This window comes from Pipra filicauda, unplaced genomic scaffold (assembly GCF_003945595.2).
Source record: "Pipra filicauda isolate LSUMZ 115617 unplaced genomic scaffold, ASM394559v2 scaffold71_size5581439_pilon, whole genome shotgun sequence".
Taxonomy (NCBI): domain Eukaryota; kingdom Metazoa; phylum Chordata; class Aves; order Passeriformes; family Pipridae; genus Pipra; species Pipra filicauda.
In genome coordinates, this window is record NW_024104887.1 from 3,741,465 (window position 1) to 3,767,384 (window position 25,920).

A 25,920-nucleotide genomic window follows, 5' to 3' on the forward strand; every position below is an offset into this window, starting at 1 on the left:
TGACACAGGTGCCACTGGCCTTCTTGGCCACCTGGCTCATGGTCAGCCACTGTCACCATCACTCCCAGGTCCTTTTTCACTGAGCACCTTTCCAGCCACTCTGCCCCACACCTGGAGCATTCCATGGGGCTGCTCCAAGTGCAGGACCTGGTATTTGGCCTTGTTGAACCTCACACCACTGGGTCTCAGCCTTTAGATCCAGCCTGTCCAGATCCCTCTGCAGAGCCTTCCTATCCTCAGGCAGACCAACACTCCTGCCCAACTTGGTGTCATCTGCAACATCTGCACGAGGGAAGGAAAAGGCAGAGCTTTGATTCATTTGATGCAACAGCACTTCAACAGAAATCACCCAACATCAAAAACCCCTCCATCATTCAGACATTTGGCTTAGTGCTCACCCCATCAGTAATTCAGCTGAGACAGTGCTGGGCTGTGCAGCCCGAGGCACAGCTACTCCCCATCCAGACATGATCATTTTGTCAGATCACACTCCACAGCTCCACGGATTTACTTAAGGCTTGAGGAAAATATTAAGTAAAAGCCTACGACCATATCAACTAACAGCTCTACTGTCAAAGCAGGTCACTAAATTAAGCCCATTAATGCCACCTGCGAGACAGCTCTTCTCCCAAAACCAAGTTTTAATTTTACTGTGTCCATTTATTTGCCTGACACTAATGAGAAACAAAGGGTTACTATAAGAGGCCTGGAGAGCAGCACAGACAGAGGAATTTAAGTGCTAACCATTCTCTGTCACCACAGACAGCACCGTCTCCTGCAAAGCCTTTACACAATTACCAATCCCAGGTTCTTAGTGGCATGTCTTGCAATGCAGGGAAAGGCTGCACAGGGCTCTGGGCTCACTGTCTGCTTTCCCAGCATCTCCAGCCTGACCATTTCCCTGATCCCCTCTGAGATACTCCCCCAGTGTAAGAGCAGCCACCCCAGTGACCAAACAAACCGCTGGTCAGCACAGAGGCTAAAGCACATCTGACCTCTGTGAATGTCAGTGCCATTAAGGGTTAGATTGTTTCCAGTTCATTAGCTCATGGAGAGCTGGAAATGAGTTCAATGTCTGCTTTAATAAGATTATGGCAGCTTAAAAAAATAGGTATTTGACAAATAAGGATTTGTTGCATTGCGGTTCATCCAGCTGCCTCCTACCTCTGTTATTCAGAGCTTGACTCAGAACTGAAACCACCTAAACCAGTCAGAGAACTACAAGCCAAACCTCAAGCAAGACAAATCCACTGCAGGTCTGAAAAAACACCCAGCTGTGTTCCCTGGGGCAGTCTTACCCAGGTTACACAGTGCAAATATACCCAGGAGTGCTTCTTCCCCTGCAGGGAAGTCACCAGGGAGTTGGGGGCCTGTGTGCTGTGCTCCCCTCCATGGGAACAGCTCCCAGGCTCATTATTACATTCACCACCTCTTAATACCTGGCTATAAGACTACAGCACTGACCTCTCCACTGCTGCTGTCTCCTTGCCAAGTGATTTTCTCATTGCAGCTCATGCCCAGCTCACTTCCCCAGGGCACAAAAAGGTGTGATCACTCCCACTGGAGCCTGACCCTGGTAGTACCAGGGCAGGCACCTCATGAGCTGCTGTGGCATGGTGAGGACTACACAGAGTGTTTCCCTCTTGACCTCACTGCAATTAAAATGTCACCCATATTAAGCCATGACATGTAAAAATGAGATGACACAGGGTTACAGCCTGAGAGCTTTGCACCGAAATTCAGGAAGGCTGGGAAGTGGGTGGAGTAAAATGCCTTCTTGAAAGGCAGCCTGAATCAAATACAAAGCAGCGAAACACTTTACATGCTTAAAACAACTTTTTGGTTTTCTTTTACACAGAAAAAGCACAGAACAAATATATCCACTGACCATGGGGATTCTACAGCATGAAGCAACATCCATTTTATAGCAGGAAAAACCTGCTGGGAGTTGGTACAACAGCACTGGTGAAATCCTTTTGGAGTTTCAGGACTCAGCACTGGGAGCTCAGTGATCCAAGCATTAAAAGCACAAATAATCAAGGCTTTGCAGAGATAAGCATAGCTCCAATTATTCCACACCAGCTAACGAGGATGCTGCTTACCAAGCTGTCCAGCCCTCCTCCCAGGAGGTCCACGGCACCCATCTGCATGGAGGACACTTGGGGAACATTCACAGGGGGCCCCAGGTCCAGGTTGAGGAGGTCTCCCAGGAGGTCTCCCTGGGATGGAATGACCTGTGGCTGCTCCAGGTTCGTGGTGGCCGTGGTGCCCACGGGGCTGTCACCAGCGTCGGTGCTGCAGGAGGTGGGACAAGAAGCAGAGGAGAGAGACATCAGTCACCTGTGGTCTCCAGCTTCGGATTCTCAGCATGGGGAAACACAGCAAGACAAGCAGAAGCCAGTCCAAAGATTATCCCAGCAGTGCTCTGCCCCCTGATACAGCTGGCAACGTGTTATGGCACGTGGTTCTTCACCTCATGCTTTGGGCACCAAGACTTCCCAAGCATCGTGCATGGTCTTCAGTCCAGCAAAGGGAATCTTCCAAGGTGTGGAATTTGCCCACCTTAAGAATCACAGACCCATCCAAAACAGTAAGCCATGAGTATTACATGGACTACAGCACTGAAAATAAGTATTTCCCAGCTCAGAATAAATCTATAGAGATGATTTTCAGCCCACTGGGCCTGAGAGCCACATATAAACATGGGGAAAAATAAATAATTCAGATTTCCTCAGAATATGTTATCAACCTGACATTGAAAAAACCCTTGAGCCCTCACTCTAACCAGTGCAAACTCCACCACTCCCCATACATCTCGATTAATCACCTTCTACTGACCAGCAACAAGCCCCACAACTCTTTCCTAATTGAAAACCTCCACCTAAAATTGATTCCTCTCTTCTATCAATAATTTCCTTTCCTCTGAGTTAGCAGGCATGTTAATTGCTAGTCTAGAAATGCTCATTATACAGCTTCCAAAATTTCTCATCATATGCAGTCTGGCTACCGTTTACATTCACTTGTCACTGGATTTTATAACAAGAAAGGAGGAGGGGGGAAGTAACTGACTGTAGCTCCTGAAGATCTCACTACAGTGTATTTATTCTTTAAATTCAGAGATGCTCATCTTAGATAATTGAAATCCCTTCTGTACCCTGTTGCCAGCAGTAAGTGATAAAATGATTTCCAGCTCATGTCCTTGCAGCTGCAGCCAACAGGTAACTGCCCACAAATGCTGTGGGAATTAGTGTCCTGACAAGGTGTTTAACACTGGGGCTCTTCTGTAAGGATTTGCAGCTCCTCATTCCAAGTAGCCAGAATTCCCTCATTCAGCTGCTGAGGGGAAAGACTCAGTGACAGAGTCTAAGCTGCTCCCAACTTCAGTGCCAAGAGGAAAAGATGGAGCATAAGGACTGCAGAATGAATTAGTTACCAGGCAGCAGCAGCAGCAGAAAGCACTGAAAGCTTCTTTGCATTAAAAGCTTTAGACCCCAAATAATACTAATATTAGCTGTCCTTTCTGCTTCTGCCTTTAGCAGGGAGACTGCTGAGTGTGCTGAACTGCTCACTGAACCATTTTTGAAGAGCAAGTGGCTACTGTGATCCACTCCCACCCCCACCCTGGGAAGGGGAGGAACGGCAGCTCCAAGCAGAGGCACATTACAAGCCACTTGGTTCGTTCCCAGTCTGTAAATCCCTTTAACACTACACCTCTTCAACACTTACTCATCCTTCTCCTGATGGAGACAGAGAAATCCCTCAAGGTCTTGTGTAACTGCTGTTGCCCCAGAACCCAACAAGAAATTAGGAAAGGACAAAGCCAAGTCAGTTTGTATTAAAAAACAAAACCCCGTTTGGGAAGAATGGGTCTCTTTAAAGAGATTTGTATATAAAAAAACTTTGAATTTTATATGAAAGAAAAAAATTAATAAAGAATATGTGGGTTATAGAAGGCAGAAAGTCTTGATATAAGCTTTCCCCCTCACAGTCTTGGCCAGTGGGTAACAGTTGGGTTTGCCCATGTGAACTGGAGATTTAGCCCTATGAATTCAGCCTCTAGCAGGTCCCAGATGTTGGGTTTTACAAGGGATGTACAAAAATTTCCTGCAGCCACCTGTGAAACAGGGGAATAGAGATTCCTGCCCAAGTCTAACCAGACTCCTCCCAGGAGCCCTGTAAACATCTTCCCAAGTTTCTCAGCTGAATTATGGCTGAGCAGGGGTGGTGGGAGCCACCACATGAGGAAACACTGCCAAGCAATCAGATTTCTCCCCCCATCTTCAGGATACATCTGCAACTCTGTGACACTTGGGCTCACTGAAGAGGCAGGAACATTTCACCATCTGTGAGCTGTTCAATGGGTCTTCCCATCAGCTGAGAGAGCTGAAAGAAACCTGTCCTTGCTTGGAATGGAAATTCAATGAATCAAAAAGCAACGTAGTGAATTCTGCCAGCCATAACTAACTACTCCAAGGTTTATACCCAGGGAAGCACCATTCATCTAGTCACCTCTGCCAATCCACTCAAGAAAACGTTGTCTTGACTCTCAAACCACATTCACTGTGGACACGTCCACACTTCCATGCTTTCACCTCTATCTCACGGTGCAACCTGAAGGAAAACCTCAATCTCTAGCAGACACTTCAGCCACCAGAATGGTCATTATTGGAGTGCAGGTGTTAAGAAGATAACTCCAAACAATTAGGTGAGATGGTTATCTTCCACTGGACACCCTTAACTTGCCTTACACTGATGCAGAAAACCCCAATAATGGGGTTGGAGGTGAGCTCCTGTTGGAGAAGCCCAGTGTGCCATTAACTCCACTCATTTTTTAATTTACCAAATGGGCTCCAGCACTGCATCAATATGATCAGCAGAAGCACCCTTCAGACCTTCCCCCAGCTCAACACTGCTGATTGAGGCCTGGAGGGTTTATGTTGAAGCAATGGTTCTGCTCTAGTCAGAACAGATTTAAGGTCAGCAGACAGAGCATGAGTTACAAGAGTCAAGCACATACACAGTACATGCAAGAAGCTAGTAAAAAACTGCTCCTTCAAAAAGCTGAATTCCTTGAGCTAAATCCCCTAAATGTTATCTTCTGTCGTGACCTGAAACAACAGTGTACAGGAAGGTTGGTAACACCAAAGACCAAAGCTACCCCAGCTCATTTTGAGACAAATCTTTGACTAGGAGAGGCAGGAAAGCGGCCACTGCTTTTCTTGTCCAACTGGTAGACTTGTGCTTGCTGATTCTGGGTCAGTGCAGCCAGACTTGATTTCATAGGCAGGGAGAAAACAACTCGGCTTCCCAAAGCCAGTCACCACCGAAATAGCTTTAGTTGCTAAGAATAGCAGAGAAGTGGTGTTAGAAAATAGAAAAGCAGCAGCATCGCACACTGATTTATCAGTGCAACAGCAAAAAATAGCACTCCAAATGTCACTTTGGGAATATTATTAAGAGGTAAGCCTGGATACTCTGCCTCCTGCTGCAAAGCACACTCAGTTGTGTAATTAATACCATTAGTGCAAATAGCACTGCTCACCTGAATGAGGGACCATGGGAACAGGCTCAATAGCAACCCCTCTGCAGCCTGGAGCTGCTGCACTGCCTGCAGATCCAACCTGCTTCCAGGACTCTGATCACAGGGAAGCATTAAAGCTCCAGGCAATATGCCAAAGCATTTCCCCCCACCTCCCAAGGGTTAGACAGACATCAGTCTACCCATCTTCTTTTAAGCTCTAACAGTTTTCAGTGATGGGGCTTTGATGGTTTTTGCACTCCCCCTGTCTCATAGGCACCGAGTGAGAAAGGTAGTTTTTACCAATCCTTCCCCATTTCATATTCCAACAGTGAAGGATCCCTTTACTTGCCTGTTCTAAGAAACTGATACTGTATTCCAGGAGACAGGCTCCTAAAGCTGTGCTGTTGCTGAAGCAAAAGCTCTTACAAAATCATCTTCTGAAAGATGCCTGTTCTTACTCTACTCCTCCTCCCCCTGAAGGAAGCCCTTGCACCAAAGGTGATTCCACCCTTACCCAAACCTTCTGCTTTTTAACTCAGCCTCTCATGTCAAGAGCACTTACAGCCAATGTCTTCTTAAAAAACATCACAGCTCCTCCTCACACAAGAACTTCCATACTTCCTGTGTCTTCTGACCCAGAAACTCAGAAACGACATACCCAGGATTACCTTCGACAGCGGAACGGCCCCTTGAATGACCTGCAAGCCCTTATCAATAAAATCCCATTAGAGTGTTCTAAAAGATCTTTTGGCATCTTTTGGACCGTTTGCTAGAAAGAAACAGCCGACCCTGCCCATTATCCTGGTGGCTGCCCGAGCTTACCTGCCATGGTGAATCGGCAGGTGCTTGCGGTGGATGCCGTGGCTCCCCTCCACGAAGGCGTTGGGGGGTTTGTGGTACACCGACGCCAGGGACCCGATGTGGCAGATGAGCTCATCGAGCAGGGTGGGCTCGATCAGGTCGGTCTCCTCGGAAATCAGCGGCTTTTCCGAGAGAACCACTTCCTTGGCGGTCACGGGATCCGTGGAAAGAAGGCGCCAGTAGATGTAGCCGCGATCCCGCAGGTCTGGGTTGTCAGAATCCTGAGACAAAGCAATACATCACTCACGGGTCTGAAGTGAACTAAGGCCTGTAATCGATTATTTTTTCTAGCAGCGATTCTGCTGGATTAAAAAACCCCCACCCATCCAGCAGCGACAGTCAGCAGTTTCAAAGTGTGTTACAAACTGTTGTGATGAACATCCTAAAATAAAAATGGAGAGCCAGAGTACTGATGCCTGGCTTCCTGCTCAGCTGGTCAAGGAGCAAAAAACCCGGGATTTATATCCCACAATTGCCCCAAACCACAGAGCTCTCAACTGCTTTCTAAACTCTCCTGCCACTTGATATAACAGTAAGTATCAGGAGAACTCCAAGGGGTGTAGACAGAAGAAAAGAATGTGAGCGAAAATCACTCTTTCACATACTAAGAGCAGAGATACAATACTGAATAATGATCCAAGGTTCCTGGAAATGTATGACTTACCCAAGGGCACTGCTGGACAAAAAGATGCTGCAGAGCTACATCTTAATAAGCCATATTCTTTATACCAAAAGAGATCTTATTTATCCTGCCTTTTAGTTATCTAATGAAGTATGGAAAGATGCTAATGATACACACTTAGGATACTTCATCAGTTCTCCAGCTGCCAATAATCCCCTTGTTTTACTGCAGATACTTTTGCCTCTGCATGAAGTGCTAATTATTTCTCTCCTCTTTGAGCATCTCTGCCCGGAGCAGCAAAGTGAGTGGGGATGGTTTGCAGCTAATGTTCAAGGGAGAGGGAGGTGATGTGGTTTTATGTTGCAGTGCAACATGTTTGAACTGTTCATGGAAGCAAGACCTGGGATTTCTAACCCACCCATCAGCAGAATAACAGGATAAATGTTTCTGAGGGTTTTTTCCCCCTAAAATTCTGGCAATATATCATACACCTCATCAGCCTTCCTCTTGCTGTTTCTTTTCCTCTCCTGTGATCTCATTCATGCTGCTGCTGACCTGTCAGAACCTGCCTCTCTGCTGTCTGTCTCAACATCCTCAGGCACACAGTAAAACCTCTATTTGGAATGAGACTGAGCTAAGCTCATTTCGCTTGTAAGAACCCAGATAAATCTACCTGTAGCCTCAGACATTGTCTCTGCAGTGCTGGCTTTGTTTGATGGTTGACTCTTTACACCCTTAACAATCCCTACAATCCTTAACAATCCCTTTGCCCTTGACAATCCCTACAAGACTCTCCACATCCTGCCTGCACCAGCAGCTCAAGATCAGGAGGGTTTCTGCAAGGCAGAAGTGAAAGACCACAGGTTTCCATCTACTTGCAGGCACAAACAGATTCAAGACTGGTTGTTTCCTTCCACAGCCAAATAAACAGATTTGAAAGTTTAGTAAACCTACTGAAACAAGAGGCTCAGATCTTCCCTTTCCCAGCTTTTCCCAATTCTCTGCTCTCCAGGGTCTGCATACCAATGAGCTCAGCTCCCCACTCGTGCCAGACCCACAACAGCAACGGGGATGTAGCGGTCTGTTATGGGTTATGGGCTTGCCAGGGACCTGATCCCTGCTACACATCCATGTCCCTGCCATCCCCAGCTGCTTCACTACTGTTTTGGCCACTGTTGGCTGGATTAAACTGGCTCCTGCTACAATCACGCCTGCAGTGTGCTGTGCAGACTTACCCCCAGACGCTCAAAGTGCAACAATACCTAAGCTGGGGAAAGAAATACACGTGTAATTACTCACCCACTCGAGTGAAAACCAGTATCTCCACCTAGAAATCAGACCTCGAAATGTAAGGCTTTTTGGTGTTTTACAGCCAGTTATCCTACATTGACTTATTATTCATACAAAATACAAGAAGCCAGACTGAATCAACATTTGTGACAAACAGAGAAAAAACAGATGCCTATTATACTCCTAGGGTGCCATTAAGTGTTTTGTGACTCAGCACAGTGGGTTTTAACACTTAGTACCTTTCTTCTGTTGGCTCAGGCAAATGATACAGCAAGCCCTTGGCCCACTCCTCTCTGCAGAGCAGCTGAGATCCTGCCTAAAAGCAGGTTTTGAAGCAAGAAAAGCAGGCCATGTGTTTCTTGCTGCCGACCAATGCAACTCCTCAAAAGGATGAATAAAAGTTTTAAGTACTAATAAGTTCACAGCCATGATTTCTTGCAGCACAGAGGATCAAAAAAGTCAGCTGATGATTGACTCCAGGTTTTCTGCTCGGAATTGCAGCCCATTCAGCCGGGAGACTATTTTTATCACTTGGCACAGCAGGTCTGGAGAGGAGCTGCTTTTTTTGGGCTGTTTACCCCAGTCATTACAGCCAGGGAGTGTAGGAAGATTGGCTGAGGTCTTAGCCACCCCTGCCACCAGGACATCTCCACTTCTGTCCTCCAGAACTACAGCACTTGTGTCTGCCAGCTCAATCCCAGTCTCGCCTGCAGTGATCTGAGCTCGTAACTCAGTGCCTCATGCATAATGAATCCGTGATCTTAACCCACTGCTACAGCCTCCAGCAAAGCTGCCACATTGGTTGACAGCATCCAAGTACAAAGGAAAAACCCCAAACTCCAGTTCTTTCCTTTTCATAGCACTGCCTAAACTTTGCTGTTCACAGAACAAAGTCCCTGCCAGGCTCTTTCCCTCTGTCACAGCTCCAGATGTTTTAACTGCAAGGCACCTTCAAGGAGAAAGCATTCTGGTTTCTTGGTAACTCCACCCTGTCCCTTTAGTGGGGGAACAGGGGAGGAATTTGGATAAAGCAAGAGCTAAGAAGGAGAGGGAAGACTCCAGATGGCAAGAGGCACAGAGCAGCTCTTAAATGGAGTCTCTTTGGGAGGCAAGGGAATACCTTTGAATCCCATCTACTGCAAAGCTGACTGGCCTGGCAGATGGGAGACACCACATGGCAGGATGCACAGTGTCTGGAGGGCTCTGGATCACTGGATATCTTGGCTTACCTGGGTGGCCAGGCTGAGGACCTGCTGAACCAGCTCCTGTGTCTCAGAAGGCTTTTTTAAGAACAGCTTCACTATAGCAGTCAGGAGGGTGAGCTGCACCTGAGAAAGGGGCACAACAGAGAACAGAAAATTCATCCATGCTTTAGCAACACCTCGCAAGTCTCAACATCTTTTCCTGATACAAAACTTGAGTTTCATAACAGCATTACACTATTCTTTGCCAGTGAAACCCAGTACAGTGAGACTCACACTCTTGCCTGTTGCAAAACACTTTCACAGACAAGTCCCTGAGCACCACACTGAGGTTTGTGTCGTACTGTGATGTATCTCATCACTATTCCTCTCTGTGTTCTGGTCCCTAGCAGGGTTACTCCCCCAGGAAGTATGAAACATCTAGAAACCCCTCCAGTTCTGTCTTATCCTTCCAAGAAGAGAAGTTTTGGAGACAGGGACAATGGAGCAAATCTACAGGCTCCTAGAGGGTTTCTTTAGCCAAATATTGAAGCTTTCATTGAATAATATTTACTGTCCATCCCTTTAATGCACTGCATGGAACATTACAGATTAAGATGCACAATGCAATTTTACCTGAGTACTTTCATCGTGGAAGCCCTCCAGAAAACTCTCCAACAGTTCATCAGCATTGTCAATTCTCTCTGCATATTCACCCACTATCCAGATCATGGCAGCTCTGGCATCTGGTTCATCCAGGGAATCCAGGTTCTCACACAGAGTGGCAATGATGCTTTCATACCTGATTTGTCAGAGTACAGGTGGATTACTGGGATGAACTGGACTTGTCTTACTCAGTTCCTGCCCACATCATTCTCCAGGGAATCCTGCCCTAAAAAAATCTTTTATTTCCATGCAGCATTTTCACTTAACTACAGAAGATATTCCCCAGCTTTTTCTTTTTCCAAGCCTGAGCACTAAGATCTCACAGGGTCTTTGCAGTTTAGTTCATCAGCAAGACCACCCAGACGTGGAATTCAAGACAAAGCTGCCTCACTTTGTTTGCTAATGGGAACGTTTGATCCAACAGTTCAGCCCATGCATCTGAATCAGATCCTGCAGCCTCACTGGAGTCTTCAGACTGGTAACTCTGAACTGGATATTACACTTCCCCAAAGGCTTTACTGTAAAACAGACAATACCCCGCACTAATTTAGCTTCCCCTGTTCCCGAGCGTGGGCTTCCCTGTCACAAGCAGACAATCTGTCTTGTAACTGACAGCAGAAATTGCCAGAGAGGCCTGCAATGTCCCATATTACTTTTTAGGTGATCATCAAGTCTCTGCTGAAAAACACTCCTGCTGTTCTGTAGCTGAGGAGACAAAACCTTACTGCAGAAACAGCAAAACAACAACAAAAAAGCTGAGTTCTGCCCAAACCAGAGAGAACACTCGATGGGGAAAGACAGCAGCGTTTTGTTTGGCACAACCTGACTGGGATCTCAGACCAGGAGAGCCATGAACCTTTCATAGCTCTGTATGTAAGACTTCTAGAGGAGATATGAGCAAAACCAGAAAAGCTTGATGCTGTAAACTTGGCCAAATTTTCCTTCTGGCATTCTCTGCAAGAGCTTTACTGGCTTTTGAGTAAGGCTTCTATTCAGCATCCATATGGAGTGGTGGGGAAGGAAAAGCTTTCAATTCCAACTAATAATGAGTCAGGCCGATAGCTCACCTACAGCAAACATCTGAATCCTACCAAACTAGGAGTGGAATCAGAATGGACACTGCTCCCACCTTTGCTTCAGAGCCCTGGTAAGCCATGCTGAGTTTTACATTGCTCTATTCTGTTGAGAGCAGACAAGGGCTTCCAAAAAACCTTACAGCAGTTCCACGTACTTGTTGGGGTACTTGCGGAAGATGTCTCTGATGACAACGATGGCCTCCTGCACCACGTAGTTGACCTTGGTCTGGATGAGGTCCAGCAGTGTGCTCACACAGCGCTCTGCAGATTGCTGGAGAGAGCAAAAAAATCCCATTAAAACAGCTCCAGAAACACTCCTGAGCCCACGGCACACACTGAGGAACGAGGCTTGTGTATGAGAAAACGCCCAGAGCGGGAAAACAAGAGGACAGCAGCTACCAACTGTATCCAGGAAAAAAACCACAGGTTGATAAATGCTTGTGGAGATACCAGCTGACTCCAGCTCCTGCAAAGATTAAGTCTGAAGCAACTGTGCCAGTAGATAGCTGGGTCACCACACAGGAGACCTACACTGCTCTTTTTATCACCCTCTTGCTGGTGAGCAGCTAAACGGGCCACCAAGTGAGATTGAATTTCCCAAACTGGGCAATCAGAGCTGGGAGAGTTTGGACAGAGACTCCTGGCTGGGGAAGCTGTAAGGCAGGAGAAAACCATGCTGGCAATCACTCTGCAGGAACAGCAGCAAAAAGCACCTCACAGCTGCAAGAGGTTCAGCACTTTTGGGGTGAGGTCACTAACAACATGTGAAGATACAGCTAAAAATAGAAATTCAGCTGTTGCTAATGCAGCTTTCATGTTAATTAGTTCAAAAAAAGATAACAAGGACTGGACACTGTCACACTCCAGGAAGCAGAACTGGAATTAGAGGCAAATAATTCAGGGAGGTCTATTCCCAAACAGCACAGTGAGGCAGGACATCACAGGAGCAACCAACTTCAGCACTAAAGAGTCTCCAATAAGGACAGTGATTTGGCTATTAGCAGAGCACGTGTGAAGCCTCATTACACAGCTGGTGATTAATGTGAGAAGCAGCCAGCTCCCGACACTGCCGAGGCAGAACATCCATAAAGCATTTGGGATTGAGACAAACACCGTAGGGCACAAACAATAGCAACGTAGGTGGATTTTTCAATTTCAGTGAGTTAACAGTCCCTCTGACTTACAGAGCACTTGAAGCCTGGGCAGGAGGAGGAGGAATGAAATGGCATTTCAGTCACAGCAATCAGTTTTTTGAGAATGGGCAGAAATCTCAAGGACAAACCTCAAGACTTCTAGAGCTGAATTTGGATCAGAGACTAAAACCTCGTGGTGATTTCCTGCCCTCCTGACTCTAGGTGAGGTATCTTACACATGGCCTGCCAGCACAAACAGGGACCATGCTGGCCTGGGGATCAGCCAAGGGAGGAGACACTCTAAACCAGCATTCACTCATCTTTGCAAACTGGCAGTAAGTCATCTGACTCTTCCCTGAAATTCACACCAAACAGAAAATATACTCAACACAATCGGTGTCAGATTAAAGAGAAGCATCACATAAAACTGTATGATTGGTATAATATTTTTTTTATGATGCCTCTCCCTCCTTAGCACAGCTTTACAGGTACTATGCCACTGTGGAGGCAGTGAAATGGCAGAGTGCCCTGCTCTGACCTCTTCTGCTCCAGAAGAGATTTGAGGTCTGTGACCTGGAAGACTCTTCCACTTCATGGAGACTGACCATGGACCTGGCTCCACAGAGTTTGACTTTGCTCTCAGTGGGAGCCCTGCTCAAACTTCTTGCAAGATCGATGCTTCAGAGCTTGCAATTTAATCTCTTCATCCCAATACCTTTCATCAGATGTTTTAACAAGTGACCTTAAGGGGGTAAATCTCTCCTAAGCCAACTCCACTCTACAGACCCTGCAGCACCAGTCACTGTTGGCAATAAGCAGTGCAGTCCTGTCAGAGCCTACAACCAGCAAAGCTTCAAGAGCTGCAGAATTCAAGGAAAAGCAAATTAAGGCTTAGTTTTCTTTTCTTTACACTCTGAAGCATGATTTTTTCCAGGAAGAACACAACATCCACTTTGAAATATGCAGCAATGATTTTCAGCCCAACAGTCCCTTGGAAAGTGAGCAGTCACGTGGGTACATGCCCAGAAGAGCAGTCCCTCTAATAAAATAGATCTCAGCTCACTCCATCCCTTGTAAACACATTGCTTTTTGAAGGTGGACATCCTTGGGGACTGCAGTGCTCTGCAAACTGATGAAAGAGTGCCCCAACTAGAACAGCTTTCAAGTTGGAGTGAGGAAGGACAACAAACCAAAGTCAAAATTGCTTTGTTTTTCTGCAGAAATCAAATGAAAGCCCACAAGATTACCAGAGTAGCACATCACACATCAACATTCAGCCACAAGCCTCAATGATTTCTAAGAACCAGGCTGCTGGCAGAATCTCCTGGAAACAAGACAAATCTCCCTGTAATGTGGCTCCTTCTGCTTCTCCTTTGCTCCAGAGGAATCCCTCTTCTTACTGCATCCACTTCATTTCCTTTTCCCACGGGAGCAGTGCTTGTTTTCCTCACAATCTAAGCATGGCATGATGACTTCATCTAGTGCTGTGAGAGGAGCAAACTGATGCACAAGGGATCCAAGTGCAGCTACACCACATGGTTTGCTGCAGACACACCCAAGCTAACTCTGAGCCCAGCTATCAACAGTCCAGCCCTATCCACGCAAAATGATGATATTCTGGCACTCCCCAAACCAAAATGATTGCTCAAGCCTGGGCAAAGTCCATCAGCCTTACTACTCAACATGGGTATTAGTTCCACACCCAAAATGAGCACTGCCAGCAAGGGCAACACCACATTTCCTCTACAGAGCACCTCAGGGCAGACAAAATTATTTACTGTCTTCCCCTCCTAGGAGAGACAGTTAGACAAAAGGTAGGATCCTTGAAGGCAGAGCTGAAATGTTCTGTGAATGCTCATTCATCAACAGCTCCCACCGGCTGTGTCCTGTGTCAAGAAGCAGATTTCTAAGCCTTGGGAACTTGGACACTGATGGCTGAGGATGCTCTTCTATTAGTCATAACTCACAGAGAAAACAGCCTCTAGTAAACACAGATGCACTGGGGACAGGGATTAACCTGGAGATGAGGACACTGTAATGAGTTGTTCTATATTTGCCCTCTTTAAATCTGGCTCTTGTCAGAGCAGGAAGCAGACCTCATCTTCAGCAGCAGCGTCTTCATGGAGCAGTGCTAAAAATCAAGGTTAACACTACTTATGGAGAGACACAATTCCAGTTTGAGGGTCACTGTGAATGTGCTGGACGTTACTATTAGTCCTTTGCATGCCTGTTGTGTTATCAGGGACAGGGAAAGGGTAAAGACCTCTAAAAACACCTTGATACTTCAGGAATACACCACCCTCCCCATGTGAAACTAGGACAGACACACGGCCAAATCCTAGGGAGGAAGTCCCTGCTGAGAACTAAAGCAAACTCCCACCCCCCAGCACAGCACAGCTACGAAAAGAGCTGTCACCAGCTTCTTTTAACTTCTCTGTAGCCCTTTCCCATGCTCAGGGGGATTTTCTACTGTCACTGCTGTGGCTCCATCCAGACAACCTCCTGCCTGGACGCAGCACGGAAGGAACACTTTGGTATTTTGAACTGCAGACATGACACAGAAACAGCAGTCACCTGCTCGATGGGGCTTCAAAGAAAGCCCATGGCAGGGACAAGCCTTTAAGAGCTGAAGGAAGGAAGAAAAGGCTGCACAGGCAGTTGATTCTCTCTGTGTCCTCTGTACACAGACTTACAGTAGTTTAGCTGGAACAAGAGAAACCTGTGCACTGACACCACACTAAGCCAGGCACGATAGGGGTTATTATTTAAATCTGCTGTCAGGCAAAGCTCAGGGGAACACACTTTAGCAAAAGCTAAATGAGCTCAGCTGAAATTAGACCACTTATGTGACATTTTGCACTCAGTCATCAGTTTACTGAAAAGTACCAACACCAAAGCATGAGTCTTCCCTCTCTTCACAGGATTTCTGAGCTCCTGTCAGGTGCTTCAGGTTCACTTACAGGGAAATGAACGGGAGAGAGCACTAAAAAAATATTTTATTATGAGCATTTCGGTGGATGTTCCACTGGCAGAGGACATTTCAGACTTGTTTTGGAGAACTGCAGAGGTTCCTGGGAACTTATCTGCATAAGCATCGAGGCCAAAGAGAGCACACTCCGAGTGAAACCACAAGTTATATGGACCTAAGTAAGCAAATAGAGTCATTCTGTGTTTGAATAAATTGCACTTAATGTCCCAATTCTCTGTAATTCTATGCCTGTGTGTTCTGTTCAGCTGAAATAGGGGGGGATGAATGACACAAAATGCTTCATAATAGAGTTTCTCTGCACAATCTTTTCTCCTTCCGCCTTCAAAAGGTCAGTCCACAGCTATTAAAGAACGTCCTCATGGACAAATGGTCATTTTTTCCACTGAAGCCAGTGCAGTAAAATATTCCACCAGGACTGAATTATCTGCCTTGCTGTGCCTGCAAGCTGAGATCTGAGAGGAGCAGCCCACCCTCCTGTGATGCACTCACAGCTCGTAAGCCCTCTGGATCAGCTGCTGCTCTGCCCACATCCATGACGTATTTAGGCCACTTGATGGCCAAGAGTGAAGTGAAGAAGCTTGGTGTAACGAGGTGATGGGTAAAGCCCATCACTGTTTCTGAAGGCAGAGGATCACAGAAAAGCTCAGGATTCAGATACTTGCCTCGACCTTGATGGCACAGCGCCCGATGGCTCGCACGGCCTTGCGCACGAAGTCAACGTCCACCTCGGTCGCGTATTCCTTGAGCTCTGCCAGGACCTGAGGAGGCAGGACACCAGCTGAGTCCCTGGGTCACTCAGAGAACATCCCACTGAACACCAGAACACCAGCAGGGATGTTCTTCCACAGCTACCACACGTATCCAGAGCTCACACAGTCAAACTCCGCAACCAACCTCCACCTCCGAAACCCGCCGGTCTGGACCACACTTGGTTTAGCCTGGACAAAGCCAAAACGTGGCTCTGTCCTGGGTTATTTTCAAAATCCCCTGAACAAAAGCTGGGGGAAAATCAGCCCTGCCAAACATAAACGTTGCTGTTCCTTCTTACACTGAAAGCACGTTCACTATATGCAAAGCTCTTGGCAACAACTGGTTTTGATCTCTCCTTTTCTGTGCCGAGATGAATGTTTGGATCCCTACTGAATGCAAACAGAAGGTGCAGAGGAGATCTGAGGACACCCTGGAACATCTACACTGAGATTAATAACAGTGCAAAGATACTTCCCCTCTTAAAAATAAAATTTATTATTTTGTCTCAATGTTTTTGCTAATGGAAACTGAAGAAGGGCTTAAACCAGGACCTGCTGGGAACCTACAGATCTTAAACTAAAAAACTACTTTGTCTTAAACAAATCACTTAGCTTAGAAAAAACAATTTTAATAAAAGACCATATGTCATTTATATTCCCTCAAAAGCTCAATTTATTTCAGTTTCTCATGCCAAACATGACATCAGGGATTTAATCGTGATGTCACAAATAGATGGTGAGGGAGAGGTGAGCAGCACAAAGCCAGACAGATCTTTCAAAAACCTCTCATGGAGGCACATTGCTCAGAACAATGACAAGATAAAGAGGCCGTGAAGGGCCAGACTGCAGACAAATAAATCTGCAAGGAGGAGACGGGACATCTGTGTTTTGAAGTTTTATTATTTCCCTGGATGATCTATGTTGCACAGCACTGGGAGCACCCGGGTTTAGCAGCTGATGCTTTCCAACCACTGCCCAAGTGCCTTGGCCAGAGCTATCCTGCTGCCTTGGTCCAGCATGGGCACGGAGATGGAGAGTCTCCCCAAGCTGCACAGGGAGGGTGTGGGCAGAAGCTGCTCTGCTCAGCTCTCGTTCCAGCACATATTCCTGATGTAGTTGTGTTGTTTTATTTCTTTTCAGAACCAGGAAGAGATTCATTCATTAGTCTGCAGATCCCAGACTCTGCCCTCCAGACACCACTGCCTTTCCCGCAAACAGCCCATTATTGCAACATTATGCATTAAAATTGGGACGAGCCTACCAAGAGTAAAGAGAAAATTCTGAATATATTCTCAGGGAAACTGATTTTTAAAATGTTTTCCGTGTCCCCAGCGCAAAAGGGGCATGAATTACCTTGCTCTGTTCCAAAAAACATCATGAGAGAGCTGAAGAGAGCTGCTTAAAAATGTCACATTACATGAAATTGCTCTGTGACAATTATGAGAGGACAATAATAGCAGTAACCAGAGGCATTAATCATTCTGCATTAGTGTTAGGCCTTGTGGCCAGGAATGCACTTGAGAACACTTCCTCCAAAGAAATCAAATACAACAAGAATCTACACTGTAAAGCAGCCTCAATTCAGTGTAGCTTCATGCTATTTCCACTCTGGAAGCAAGTTAAGCAGAAGAAAGGGTTTTTTAGCCTGTGCAAGCATTTAACAATTTTACTAACTTGAAATTCACACTTCAATAATGTTTGGCCTTTCTGAATGCCTCTGTTGCAGGCACACCCCCCTCACTTGAAACAAGCCTCTCATTCCAACCTCAGCACCAGCAGTGACTCATTTGACAGGAACCGTCAGCTCTCCTCCTGGAATTGTAATCTGTGAAACAAGATCTACCTAACGGTCACGATGCAAGACACACCATGCCATTAACATTTAAATTATGGAGGAAACTCCAACACCTCCCGTTAAATAGCTGCAAAGAGCACTGTACCAGGAACAGTGATGCTTAAAAACCAAGACAACGGTAGTAGTACCTGCATACATCCTCAGGTATAGCCCAGGAGAGGGTTTCCCCCTCCCAGAACACATGAGAAGTCCCTCAGCTGACCTGGGCAATGTTTGCTTGAGAAGCCAGGCGGATCATGATGTCCAGTTTCTCCAGTTTGACATAGATGGGGTCGTTGTACTTCACAAAGAACACCTTGATTTCCTGCTTCAGGATTTCAGGCCTGGAGGGAACATAACGTTCTGTCACACTCAAGATTGTTTAAAAACCCAAATGGGCTCTTTTCTGGTAACCAAATGCATCCTTTCTTTAGAAATCTACCCAAGTATTCGTTGAGAAACAGAATGGTGTCATTTTGCCCAGGCTGCCCAGAGAGGTTGTGGACTCCCCATCCCTGGAGGTGTTCAAGACCAGGCTGGACAGGGCTCTGAGGAACCTGGTCTAGTGGAAAGTGTCCCTACCCACAGGGAGGTTAAAACCTGCAAGGGGGTTTGGAACTAAATGATCTCTGAGGTTTCCTTCAAACCCAAACCCTTCTATGATTCAGTGATTTTGTGTCCAGAACATGCAAGCAATCAACCATTTAGAGAAAGAAGGCTGGATAAAAAGATAGTTTAAATACAAAATGCGGAATTCAAGTCTTTCTATGGCTACATCTCTACTTCCTCCACTTCAGATGCTGAGCCAACAGGCAGGTAGTGGATGACTGTTTCCAAATTTAAAAAAAACCTACAAATTCACCTAAAAATTAATTTCTACTTTCACTTGCAAGATGCCATTGCACAGTAACTTTGCCCTGAACACAATCACAAAGTGCTATCCAAGCTATCCCACCTTTCCAGCAAGGAACAACAGCATTGACACATGCACGCAGGAGTAAATAAATGAAAAAAACTAACTCACTGGACACCAAGGATGTCACCAGCCTGGTGGTTCTGTGCTGAACAGAACAGCACAGACACACTGAGTTCCTGCAGGTCACTGTGAACTGCACACTTACACCCTCATTCCTATTTGCCATCTGATTTATAGAGGGCAGTTCTGAGTGCTCATAAAAAGGCAGTGAAGAGAGGCAGGTGAAGAAATGCTGTATGAAACTGGTATCACAAGCATGCTGTCAGGAAAATTAATTCAGGCTACCAGAGTCACAAGACTGTCTAATCTGTCTCTCAAGGGATCTGATCCTGGATTAAAAGAGACTCTGTGCATGTGGAAGTGTCTGAGGTAACCCGATGCCATTTGACAACGCCGGAATAACACCCCCGAGCCTTTACCTTTTCTGCACAATCAAGTTGATGTTCCTCAGGGCAACATACTGAACTTCGGGCTCTCCAGACAGCAGGGTCACCAGTGGAGGGGCAAGTTTCTTCAGTAGCATGTTGTAATAGTCAGAGTCCTTGGGAAGAAGCTCCAGGAACTTCATCAGGACCTTCACCGCTGACAGCACCACGGCCGAGTTGGCGTGAGACAGCCGGGGGGTCACCCGCTCACAGATACTGGGGACAGAGGAGGAGAAAAGGGTTCACATGTGTTTCAGGGTGTCAGATGTTTCGGATCTGATTTTAGGAGATTGCACATGGCTCAAGACACCTTCTCATGTGCTGCTTTGATTTGGTTTTGTCATGGAGAACAGGCGAAGTCCTGCTTTCTCGAACGCAGCAGGAAGCAAACAAGGACCTCTCTCACAGCTTCAAGTTTCTCTCCTGCCACACTCAGCTCAGGAAAAATTCCAGCTCTCAGCATTACAGTGCCAAAACATCCTCAGTTATTAGTGCTTCCTGCCTTTGCCTGGTGGTGTTCTCTATTTCTGTGATCTTGTCTGTCACTTACAAACATAACTTTAACAAAACAGCTATTGGAAAAACACTGTAGCCTCCATATAGTAATTCAGAGGTGATACACGCTTCTGGCTTGCCTGGGGAGTTTGCTGCCATTTCAACCATTTCTACCTACAAAAAAAAGACTTCTGATTCTCTAAAGACTCAGGGAAAGAAGGACCTAAATACCTTCCCAAGTCTCAGATTCACCATAATGGGTCCTGTAATCAACAGCATCCTAAACAATCCATCCCAAGCAGAAAGGAAGTTTGGGTTCATATGGTCTTTCTTACAGCATCTGTCAAGTTTCTTCCCACTCCCTCCTGCATATTGCGAACCCAGAACAATCTTATTCCCATCTGTGCCTCCTGAAGCTCCTTTCCCTCAAAGATTTGCTTTCAGCCATGCAGGAAGGGAAGCTCAGTGAAGAGCAGAGGAGTCCAAGTCAGAGCTGGGGCAGCCTCCAGCTGCCTCTGCCCAAGGTCACCTGCATGTCAAAGCTGCTTCATCTCTCTGAGCCTCACTTTCTCCAGGCACAGGGCACTGACACCAGCCTTCCTGGAAAGAACATTATATAAAACCCAGTGCTGTCAGTCTCCTGTCTGAAATAAGGCAAACTCTGAGAGAAACTCCACACAAAGCAGTAAAAGTAGTTCCTGCCCTTGCAGTTTGATAAACCACTCTTCAGAGGAATTACAGGTGAGGAAGTGGGACGTGTTCACAGCTGTTCAGACTAGTGGTGCCTCTGACAGAGCTGGGATAATACCAGCCTCACACCCTGGAGATCTCTGCAGGTTTCTAGCACTCATTAGGAGCTGTTTCTGGCACAGAAACAAAACACAAGGGGAAAGGAGGTGGGAAAAAAAAAAAATCAGCAAGACTCCTGGTAGGCTTTTCAGAAACAGTGGATTACCTATTGTACCTCAAAAAACCAGTCAGTGAAGAAACCCATCGAATTCGAAAGGGCCTGTCCAGGATTTTGCATGTGGGCTTGGGAGCCTTCCTCCTCCTCCACCCCCCCACATCATCCTCACAAAATACATTGTCTGAGAATCCCCCTGTTCCAAGTTATTTCTCTTGCTGGTTCCTTGTTCTCTTGGGAACACAATCTGACTTTTTGTGATTCTGAAGACGGATGAGGAGGCGGCTTGAAGTGCACAAATTAAAATTCCACTACCTAAAACCTGAGGTCCTTGTATTCAGGTTTAGTCACTGCAGCTAAAAGTAAAAGCACAAGGGTGAATTTGCAGTGATAAGAAAAAATAATTTCTTACCTTTACTTTCACTTCTCTCATATCACAATCCAGTTTTCACTTGGAAAAAAGTATTCCAGTCTCAGACCTTTAGTACTTTGGGAAGCTGCAAACCTATAAAGGCTTTTTGCCTCTCAAAGCACCAAAACCAGATATGAAAGTTCTGCTTTAAATCAGAAAATCCTCCAAACAGTGCTTCCACTGTTACAGGTTTGGTCTTGGGCTGATCCCTTCTTAGCAGTGCCAGTTCCCACAAGAACCAGCCTTTTAAACAGAAAAAAGTTAAAAGGAACACTACAGATAAACAGAGAAAGTGGTTCTGCTGAGGGAAGGGGCAGGTTTCCAGCATCAGCCCAAACTACCAAAAGCAGCCTCCCTTTTAAACCTCTTTTATCAAGTCTTATTTGTGCTGCCACAGACCTCAGAACCCCTGTTAGTTCAGTGCTGCAACACCTCCCACAAGTGCCCTGCTCCTGAATAACCACCCTACCTCTGAGCCTCCCGGTCATCCTTGGGGTTGTAGTTGGACAGACAGTCCAGGATGAAGATCTGCCCCCACTCTGTGCACTCATTTAAAGCTGTCAGCAGCTTGTTGATGTTCTGAGGGTTCAAATCCAGCAGGTTGCTGTTGGGATGAGATTCACTGATTTCTGACAGGGCAGCCACAGCGTTTGCCACCACCTGAGGAAGAGACAAGATGAGTTCCTTGTTAGCAGGACATCGGGGGCTTGACTTGGGATGGGCATGGGTTCCACACAGAACCAAACATGGAGATCTATCAGCTGATAGCAGGTGTGTTATCAGCTGCTCAGCAGCAGCCACTACATCAGTTATCCCACCCTTCCGGGACCTCACAACCAACCTGGAGAGCCCAAAGCTTGACTGGGAGGAACAGGGACCTGGGACTTCACAAGAGACTTCGCTCTGGAAGGAGCTAGAGGTGGCATCCACAGGGAACAAGAACATCTTGCCTTCCTTCAGCTCCAGATCTCCCCACACTGGTTTGCTTCAAGCAGGCATCATCTCCCTTCCAGTTCCAGGAGATGCTCAGCTGATATAGCCAAGGTCTCAAAATCTCCAAGTGCCCTACTTATTCAGGAATGTTCTGCCTCTTGCCTAATTTCCCCTTGGCAGCCCCATGGCACGTGGCTTAAGGATGTCCAGAAATGAGCTGTCAGGTGCTTGGCAGCCTCCAGCTCTGCAGCAGCGCTGTCAGGTCACCCAGTTTGAAAACAAACACACCATTTCCCTAAAATGCTAAATTTTTAATGACACATTTCAATTCCAAGCAGTCTCCATAGCGTCCATTTGCTTTACAGAGTCACGTTAAAGCAAGGACCCCAGCACAACTCATCCCTGAAAATATTCCTGCTACATTTAGGACTATATAAGGTCTTTTCTTTTCTAAGCACAGATTAAAGGATCACAGAGGAGGTTCAGGGTCCAGCTGGGCAAGAACGAGAAGTGGGAGTGCAGCACAAATTTCTGATTCTTAGTTCCATATTCAAATTCAACAGTTATTCTAACAGGCTCCATGTGAAGATTTCTAAAATAGAAGAGTTGCAGAATATAGAGACAAAAATAGACAATTTGCAGATGAGACTGAAGTCTTATTTGTTTAACTAACTAGGAGAGGGATTTATGCTGAGTTTGACACACAAAACTGAAGTACCCTATAAAAAGGCATTTTCAGGACATTTTACAATGTACATCATGTCCAGCCCAACTCACAGTAAATACCTGCTCAAATGAAGATTTATAGCATTATTTTCTATGGGATTAAGGCAAAGAAACATCTTATCTAAAATCATCTGACTGTTTGGATGACTAAAGATGCTTTTGATGCAGTACAATGAAAACAAGAACAGCACGACCAGAAGTTTCTCTGCCTTGTTCCCATCACTGCTTGTCATTAAACCAATATATTCCAAAGTCATTGCACAAGCACAGTAATGATGATTGTTTTGCATTTCACACCTAGAGGTCAGAGATAGGATTTTGATCCAAGATTTTATGAATTTCATTAGCTGAATGAGCCTTCTGTCACCCAAATCATTAGTAATCAGAACTGCTGTCTTCTTGTTCTGTTTTAATTAGTAATTTATTAAGATATGCTGCTTATTCTTCTTATTATTTAATTTGCCTAATTCCTGAATGGTTAATGTGACACAGCATAAAAGTGAAGGAAAAGACTGTATTAATTTCACTGCATTTTGGAAGTTCACAAGTGAAGACAAATCATAAAAACAACTGAAAAAGTTCAAAATCCTTAAGAAAAAGTACTTATAAAATGAAACTACTATGGAAAATAATTTTGAAGTAATAAAAAAAATTTTCAGAGGCAAAGCATTACAGCAAGGGACCTGTCAGTCATACTAAGGAACAAGGTTGAGCTCTGGCAAATGCACTCACACTGCCAGGCACTACTTTTGTTGCAGTAACTGCTAAATTAGTAATTAATACAGAATCATAGAACTGTTAATGTTGGAGAAGACCTCCAAGATCATTGAATTCAACTGTTAACCCAGCACTGCCAAGTCCACCACTAAACCATGTCCCCAAAGTGCCATATCCAGATGTTTTTGAACACTTCTAGGATATCCTAGACCCTGGGGCAAGTACAAGTCAAGGCAGCTGTGTTTATGTTGCTTTCCCTGCAGAGTCCATGCAGGCTATCCCTGTGTTTTCCAGGGGCAAAGGATGCACAGAAATGCTGTTCCCATGGGCCTGGTGCACAGCAGCTCCAACCTGGACACCCGGCTGTCAATGAGGTCTTGCCCTTAGGATCCTTCTGGGCTTTTTTTTTTTTTTAGGAATTAACATGTCAGCATAACTGCAAGTGTCCAAATCAAAGCTGAGGATGGGCACCACATGGCAATCCACTCAGATTTCCATTAAAAGCATCCGTGAGAGAGAGTGTCAGATGGAAGAAGCACTTTGGAGCACAGGCTGTCATGTCCTTGGGGGTTATAAAAGAAGGACTGGAAGGGGCTGTGCAACATCTGGTGGCAGCTCAGCTCTGTCAGAGGAGTTGGGATCTGCAATCCATAGTCCACAATTAGAGCTGGTCCTCACCTCCTACCTCAGCAAAACAGAGCTGCTGTCAACTCAGTGACAAGAAGATAAATGAAGCAAAACGGGATAAGAGAAGGGTTGGGGAATGTCTTCAAACTTTAAGCAACATTGATTAAAAAAAAAAAAGGACTCCCTGGCGATTTGCACCGAACATATTGATAGGTTATGGTATGCCAACAAAAATAATTAGCATCTCCAAGGCTTTTTACACAGCCACAGCACAGCTGAAATGAAAACATATTTCAGGACCCCGTCCAACACAAACACTGGTTCAAGCACACACGCTCACCTCTTCCCTGGCACTGCCACTGGGCTTCGTTGGGAGGCAGGAACACAGAGCAACACAAGCTGGCACTGCATGGTTCCATTCCAGCCCACAACAACCACGCTGCCAACAGCTCTCGCCAAGGGAGAGGGCAGGTCAACAAAGACTGAAAGCACTGCCCTCTAACAGCTCCCACTCAGGTATGGAAAGGAGTCCATCAAGAACCACTCACACCAATTCCACTGTTATATCACCTAATAATCTACTACATACTTTGGCAGTCATGGAAGTGTCACTAGAAATATTTAGAAAGATGTTTTGGCCAAAGAAAATCTACAACATCAAAGCTGAGTTTTAAGCCTTCAACTCAGCTGATGCTTCTTCCTTAACACAGCAACAGGAGATGGTGAAGTCCAACTGCGCTGAACAGCAAGAGCAAGGGACAAAGTGGTAACTTATGCAAGTTGGTTATTTTCCCTTGAAAATAAACAGCAATGATGGACTTGCTGGGGGAACATAAAAAAGTAAAGCTAAAGCTTTACACGTGGTACAGGACAAAGTGCTCCATGGAACTGGACAAGTTTCGCAGGCTGACGAAAAAAAAAGCCAAGTTTTTTTTAGAAAACTAAGTATTCTCTGCTTTTCAAAACATGCACCAAGTTGATTTTGATGAGAAACCAACCAGGAGTTGTATAATTAATCCATAGATTAGAAGGAGGAAACTAAAAGGACAAGAAACTAACATTTACCAAAAATAATGAAAAACCTGTGGTCGCCCCAGTAGCCACAGATATGTGAGCCCAAACAGCTAATGAATAGGAAAAGCTTTTAAGAGCTTAAACTTCTAAGTTAACTCCACAGCAAAATGCCTCACTTGACTCACAATTAAGGATACCACCTTTAAGCCAAGAGCTACTAACCAGTGAGGACCCACCTAAAAATCACCTGAAAAATAAAAATGCAAAGGAGATGGAAGAATTAATCATAATTATTAATAATAACAAGTCCCTGGCTTGCTGATGTAAATCAGTTCACCCTGGCTACATTTCAACGTTATTCAAATGCAGCCACAGCAACATCCCTTTGGAGCACAGATGAGCCCGATGACAATAAACCTGCTTTTGGCTGGAATTTCCCAATAAATTTAGACTCTTGGAGAAGCGTCATTGGGATGAGGATAGCTAAATCTCACAGACTCTTATTAAAATAAAAACAACAACAAAAAAACCAAAAAAAGCCCCCCAAAAAACCCCCCAAGCCTGCACTTAGAACTACATTACAGCTTTCACAAGAACCCAACGTTTTTAAATCCACCTACAGACAGAACTCCCTCCGCAGCCGGAGAGACCAGATCCGACCTCACGGAAAGCTGCAGAGGTAGGAACACTGATTTGCCAGTTATTCCTTCTGGCAGCTCAAACCTTCAGCTCAGAGCAAATGGTATAAAATACATTAACAAGGAGGAAA

The 25,920-nt window shown here is 45.6% G+C and overlaps 1 protein-coding gene across 3 annotated transcripts in view; it reads right to left on the reverse strand.

Annotated features, from left to right (window-relative positions):
* The window catches only part of AP2B1 (adaptor related protein complex 2 subunit beta 1), a 79,188-nt gene that overhangs the window by 34,201 nt on the left and 19,067 nt on the right, over positions 1–25,920 (reverse strand). For all 3 annotated transcript variants that reach the window (XM_027725890.2, XM_027725892.2, XM_027725891.2), the window contains exons 6-14: positions 21,604–21,794; positions 19,318–19,539; positions 18,146–18,266; positions 16,002–16,097; positions 11,373–11,488; positions 10,112–10,277; positions 9,524–9,622; positions 6,344–6,603; positions 2,103–2,295 (exon numbers count right to left, since the gene is read on the reverse strand). In XM_027725890.2, the coding sequence (XP_027581691.1) occupies positions 2,103–2,295; positions 6,344–6,603; positions 9,524–9,622; positions 10,112–10,277; positions 11,373–11,488; positions 16,002–16,097; positions 18,146–18,266; positions 19,318–19,539; positions 21,604–21,794 (1,464 nt within the window). The remainder of the gene's footprint in view (positions 1–2,102; positions 2,296–6,343; positions 6,604–9,523; positions 9,623–10,111; positions 10,278–11,372; positions 11,489–16,001; positions 16,098–18,145; positions 18,267–19,317; positions 19,540–21,603; positions 21,795–25,920) is intronic.